General features: G+C 38.3%; 1 protein-coding gene across 2 annotated transcripts in view; it reads right to left on the reverse strand.

Annotated features, from left to right (window-relative positions):
* Positions 1-5,498, reverse strand: part of AADAT (aminoadipate aminotransferase) — a 16,498-nt gene extending 11,000 nt beyond the window's left edge. The window contains exons 1-6 of one of the 2 annotated variants that reach the window (XM_010165410.1): positions 5,428-5,498; positions 4,808-4,815; positions 3,609-3,777; positions 2,446-2,578; positions 1,743-1,817; positions 241-450 (exon numbers count right to left, since the gene is read on the reverse strand). In XM_010165410.1, the coding sequence (XP_010163712.1) occupies positions 241-450; positions 1,743-1,817; positions 2,446-2,578; positions 3,609-3,777; positions 4,808-4,815; positions 5,428-5,498 (666 nt within the window). The remainder of the gene's footprint in view (positions 1-240; positions 451-1,742; positions 1,818-2,445; positions 2,579-3,608; positions 3,778-4,807; positions 4,816-5,427) is intronic. The other variant, XM_010165418.1, reaches the window with a different exon arrangement.
* Positions 5,499-6,469: the final 971 nt, after the last annotated feature.

Here is a 6,469-nt window from a genome sequence, read left to right on the forward strand (position 1 = left end):
ACTCATTTTTTTTTTTTTTTTTTTTATATATATATATATAATTATTATCACTGCTATCATTACTATTTTAAGTTTATTTTATTCCAACTATTGAATTCTTCTTATCTCAAGATAAGTCTCCTTACCTTTATCCCTCCCATTCTCTCCCCTATTTCCTGGGTGGGGGGGCAGTGTGAGCAGCTGTGTGGTGTTTGGCTGCCAGACAAGTTAAACTACTACGACAAGGCCCCAGCTACATACCTGGTAAATCTCCTTCTTGCGCTCTGTGGTAAGAGAGTTTCCAGTTGGGTTACAGCCATTTGGAATAGTGTACAGGAATTTGGGGAGGTGGTGACTATGGTTTTTTACATCTTCTGAGCTCCAAGTAGATAGAATTTCTTTTAGAGCTTTTGGAATAATGCCATGTTGGTCACTAGGAACGTTAATTATGTTACAACCCAAAGGTCTCAGCTGTTGATAGGAAGAACAAAACTGTCATAATCCTGTAATCCAAAGGTCTTCCTTTTGTTGTTGGCATTGTAAGATTTAAGATTTCAGTGATACACAGTATTTGACTTTGGAGCTATCTCAAACTCCATTTACTTGTGATTCAAAAGAAAGTTTGCCTGAAAGTGCTGTGAAACTTACCGCATTACTATTTGCCCTTTTGAGCCAACTGAGAAGAAACGGGCAGCTCTTATGTCCAATTGCTCTTTTCTAGGAAATCACACATGGTTTTGCAAGCAGAAAGGGATTTTGTGAATTTTAATTTTTCTCTCAGAACTCCTCATGCTTACAGACAGTAAGTTTATAGCATCTTCATTTCCTACTGACAATTTACACCCCACTTCAGTGGAAGTGCCAGAACTATAAGCTACTCTTCACTGACAAAGGGCAAAGAATTTGTTCTCAACAGATATATTCAGCCATACAAGGGAGAATGAAATGATGCTACTGCAATGACATGTTGACAGCAGCATGAAAAAATATAGGTAAAATACCAACAAAAAGCAAGCTGTCTCCCCCTGTGGAATTTCAATTTGTACCATATAGTGTTCTGCATTTTTAAGTAAAAATGCAAGCTGATGCATTGTCAAAATATATTTCTAACAACGTATACTCAATTAGACAAGATATACTAAAACCTAGCACAGCAAACAACAACAAAACTCCTTTTGATGCAAGGAGAGACTAGACTGAAATTGTGGTGTATTACCTATCCTAACCCTTTTTACATACAGTTCTCATGCATTTTGAACTGACATGTAAATACATACTAATGAAATTATTTTTGGAAGTAAACTTTGCTATTTCTGATAGTTCTTACTAACTCATACCTTCATACTCATATATGGATGTTTCAGGCCTATTCCAACTTTATACTTTTTATAGCTATGGTATAATCAGATTGTTAAAGACTTCAGAAGAACATGGTGACTTGTTGAAATAGCCACTTGTTATAAATTTTATTCAACCTGACTAGGTTGTGATGGCTTTCCCTCTAATCCCAAATGTAACCTTAGCCCTTGAATGAACTAGGATTTGGAAGAGGAACTTCTGTTGGGTTAATATCTTTTATAGACCTTTTAGTAAAAAAGCTTCTATGAACTAGTATTTATGAACTTAACTGGACTAACAATAAAAACTTGATGCTTAGAGATGTTTTTTACAGTAAATGCAGTGTATATAAAGCTGCAGATCAGGTACTAAATTGCTGTTTACTTCAAATTTTGTTTAACATTTTGTAGCTAAAAAATACTTACGGCTGCTAGTGTTCCAGAGTATGTAGGTGCATCCAAAAGGATGTTGTCCCCAGGATTAATGAGCATTTCAAATACCTGTGAAAGAGTCTGTTTTAGAAAGATTGTGCCATTCTTGCACGCATGCTTCATACTGCTGTTGTCTTAGTAGAATTAAAAATCTTGATTAGATATTAGTAATTCCCTGACCATTTAATTATACTGTCTCAGAAAAGGAATGAAGAGATTAAAAAAAATCTGCTTTAGAGCCAAATGAAGCCAGGTCACCAGCCAGATAATAGGGAAAAAATTCTATCAGACAATAGAAACAGTGCTTCAGTTACAGAAAGGATCAACTAAGCAGCAGGGAGTAGGGGTAATTATTTAAGGAAGTCTAACAGAATTGAGTTATGGAAAAGCAAATAATGGACCTATGTACCTGTTACTGCAGTACTTGAGTAACATGAAATGTTACCTTATGGTATATTTTCTGACAGGCTCTTTGGTTTACCTGAACATTCATGCAGTCCTGACAGATTAGACTGCTGCACCAGTTTTATTTCAGTTCTTATTATCTTATATTGGTAATACCATGAGACGTATATTTAACAAACTACCCTGCATATAGTTATACAGTGGCATTTAGAGCAGAGTCTATCTGAACCCACGGAAGAATAAACATCTTTCTGAAAGATATGCTTTTAACATATGAAGCTTTTGGTCTTACTTTACACAAGCCTTCCTGGCTGCCGGTTGTGACACACACTTCCATTTGTCCTTGCTCAGGACTATAGTTGGCTGTGGGGGGATTATGTAGATTCTGCTGGAAATTCTTTAGCCAAGACAACAGCTCTGGAATCCTGCAACATGAATAAGATAAAGTGTATCTAACATATAGGCTGAAGTAGGCTGTTCCTTTAAATCACTGCCAAATCCAGCACACAGTCTGGAGTATCGAGTCACACAGATACACTTAAGTGCTGATTTTATGATCACTTTATCAAATGATGAAAATGAGATAAATGTTTCTTATGGAAAAGCAGAAGAGATGGGCACCTATTGTCCATACACCAAATTACCATACTGAAATCTGAGCAGAAATGATTTGCCAAGGATGGAATAGGGTTGGAGGCGGAACAATATCCACTCCTAGGAGTGCTTGTCCCATACTCAAATGTGGCAGTGACAAAGCTTGCAATGCTGCTAGTAAATGGCTACAGATAATAAGGATTTCTGAAACAGATTTTTCAAAAAATGTCTTGAGATCTTGTAGGATGTTCACAAATGGCTGGGTTCATTTGAAAATTCAGAAGAGTCTTAACTTCACTGCTAAAATGTCCTGAGTGCCCCTGTGGGTACCTAAGTATTTCTGCAAACCTGTCACAAGCCTGACTCGGTGCTGTCTGTTGGGGAGGTCACATAAGTGCTAAAGTAACTTAATGATATGTCATTTTTTAACTAAAATTTACAATGCTATAAATACCTCCATTCACTTACCACAAGTAGTACATACTGACTTTAATATATGGTACCAGATGAGAGCAAAAGAAATACTCCAGAATGTAGAAACTATGTACTGCAATGCAGTATCTTTTAATAAATACCTTATTGCAAAACACAGTTTTGGGACTCTGGATTCTCAAATATTAACAGCCAGGAAATGCCCTGGCTTAAGAATTACCAGTATTAGTGGGTTGTTTTTTTTTAATTAGTAATTGGCTCAAAACTTTCCACTTAAACTGAAATGTAAATAGTGAGGCAAACTGAAAGAAATTTAAACCTGTTTTTATAAAACAAGTTTTAAAAACACAGGTGAATTCATACAATAATAACAGGGTTTATGATCCTTTGATTCTAGTATCTTGAACTGCAAGCAGTGCTGACAGATACCCTGCTGAGGCTGAGTACTGCAGAGCTCTCTTCATCAGATCTTCCCCAATCTCAACAGCAGTTCCATGTCCAATGGCAACAGTAGCCTTCTTAAATGGAAAAACATTAGGGTTTGGTGCCCCTCCAGCCAGAGAGATGAGAGACGGAGGAGACTTCTGCATCAATTCAGCTGGAGTAAAAGGAAAAAATCTTGGTTACAATTTGATTATTGTAACACTGATCATATCCTTTAGTCAGTATATAATAATGATCCAGAGAAGTTTGTTCCATTCTTCTTATTTTTTTTTAACAGTCAGGAATTCAAAAGGAGGAGAATAATTATTTTTAAACTCACCTTTCTACTTGGATTAAACAGGCATTGGGGGTTGGAGGGGAGGCATGTGCAGGAGAGACCAAAGCAATTAAAAATTATATATAGCTTTTTTGTCTTACCTGGAATGTTCTACTATTATAAAAACTTTTTCTGTGACTGATGTCTTTTAAGCTTCAAGAATTTAAAATCTTAATGACCTTCTGTTTAGACTGACTTTGAATGATTTGCTTTGTTTTTTTTCAGTCTCGCTTTAGCTGATGTGGTGGTAGTGCAGCTACACTGATAATTACATCTATGATTATAGCTTTTCTGTAAAGGAGTGGGAATGTTTCTGGCAGTCCAGCTTTAGTAGCAGAGGCACTGTGTAAATAATTCAGTATGAAAAAAATGTTAACTCTTGCTTTAAAGTCACTATTTCACAATCAGATCCAATCCATGCAGCACAGACTGGACCTTAATCCAGCAAGGGCACTTCATTGCATTAATTCTAAGAGCTCACAATATGGCACTCATGCTGGCTTGACCCTTTTAAATCAGATATGAGAAGACAGATGATACCACATCTGGCTTAAAGCCTCCTGTTATCAAGTTTATATTCCACTACTTATTAGCAAACTTGAGCATGAGGAGTTAATTCTTATCAGTTCAGCAATATGGGTCATGTCTGTGACTGATAGAGAGATTTATGTTGTCATCAAAACTGCAGCCTCAATGTGTCTTTCTGCACAAGCTGTGCTACTTAATATTTGTGTTATGATGCATATCAATGTATCACTTGAAAAAGTATAGAGTCTGACTAGAGTGAATTAGTTGACTTAGCTGTACCTGTATGAAACATTTTAAGCAGAACAGCAAATGCCAACCCTTTACTGAGAGGAAACTGAACCCCGAAGGCTTAACTAGTGATATGTCTCATGCTCTGATTCTGTCAGGTCCCTGTAGGTTTCAACTGAGTAAACAAGTAGGCAGTTAACCTTTTCCATCTGTCACACAGAAGACTAAGTAACATGGTAGCCTAAAGATAGTGTAATGTAGAAAAGGAAAGTGTAGTAACACTGAGGGAGTGGATGTGGTGAGGAATTTATAGACGCTAACAGGACAGGGGAAAGCTAGCTAAGTGGAAAGAAACATTATGCTGGGACTGAATTTCAAGTCATTAGCAGTTGCTTGTTTCTGGACAACCAGCATAAATTCAGTAGCAAACGGTGACAAAAGGCCTGCTTCAGAGGCAGTAGCAGAGAATTTTTCGGACACATGTTGAAGTGACAATACTATTTCTTCTGTCTGGATGGGTTCCTGAAATGGTTCAAGGCTATTTCCTTTATTTTTCTTTATACCTGCTTGACATCCTAACTTGACAACAGTCAAAGCAGTTAACTGGCCTTGCTTGTCAGCTCACAGCATGGTTTTCTTTCAAGCCTTTTCAAGTGTTTAGCCATGACGCCAGCAAAGTCTAGAATACAGAATGATACCTTTCCAGGCAACCTGGAAAGAACAGGTGTATACTCACTCAGAAGTCTTATTGGAGATGCTTTTCTTGCTGCACTCACAGTGGTGATGAATCGAGAGTAATTCATATCTATGAGGAAAGAGCAATTAGTTGGACATAAAGCTCGAGAGGTGAAAAGGAACCCCTGTGCTTTTGGTATGTTCATCTCTCACAAATAATGCTTCCAACTTGCCATCTCCATAGATGTGCTCTATCATAAATTAAATGTCAATTTACTAATGTTAAAATCAGTGCTGGGATTTATCTTCCTTTTTAAATTCAGGGAAAAAGGTTTCTACTTCATATGCATGGGTTCTGTAACAGCCTCCCAGTGACACTGGCACAGTGAGATTAGGTCAAATGCTGCTGTTGGTCTGTGAACATGAAAAAGCCTTTCCCTCCCCCCTTTACTGCCAGCTGTGGAGTTTGAAAGGCAGATTACAAATGTGAGTATCTGACAGATCTTAAATACCCATCAGCTTTTTTTTAATGAGAATCCAGTTTTATTTAGCTGTATTAAGTACTGCATTTTAAGTGCTTTAATGACTGCAAGCCATCATTACAAGTCAAAACACTTGTCAAATTACAGGGTTTTTTTTTTTTTTAAGGAAGGATAATTTAGAATGTCTTTCTAAATGCTTCAGAGGAGTGTTTTTCTCCCTCTTCCCTGGTGCCGATGGATTCAGCGGACAGTGACCCGCAGTCCTGCGGGAAGCCTCAAGGCCTGTTCCCCCGGAAAGCTATCTGCTCCTTCCCAAGGAAGGAAAGCACTGGAATTAAATGACGGGCAAGGAGACCCTGACATTCTGACCACCACTTCCAAGTGTGCTCCTACTGAACTCGCAGAAAACGGTTCTCCAGCAACACAGATGTGCTGGCCCTTGTTAAAAATGATCTGTCGAGCACGACTGCTTAAAATTTCTCTCGTGCTTTCTGAAAATACCGTCCTTCACGCTCCTCACCCTCCAGCAGAAGCCCCGCAAGGCCCGGCCGTAGCGCTGTGGGCTGCACGCACAGCCCTGCGCCAGCGCTTCGGCCAAGGCTTCTGCAGTTCCTCCC

The sequence above is a fragment of the Antrostomus carolinensis genome, unplaced genomic scaffold, assembly GCF_000700745.2.
Source record: "Antrostomus carolinensis isolate BGI_N321 unplaced genomic scaffold, ASM70074v2 scaffold23990, whole genome shotgun sequence".
Taxonomy (NCBI): Eukaryota; Metazoa; Chordata; class Aves; order Caprimulgiformes; family Caprimulgidae; genus Antrostomus; species Antrostomus carolinensis.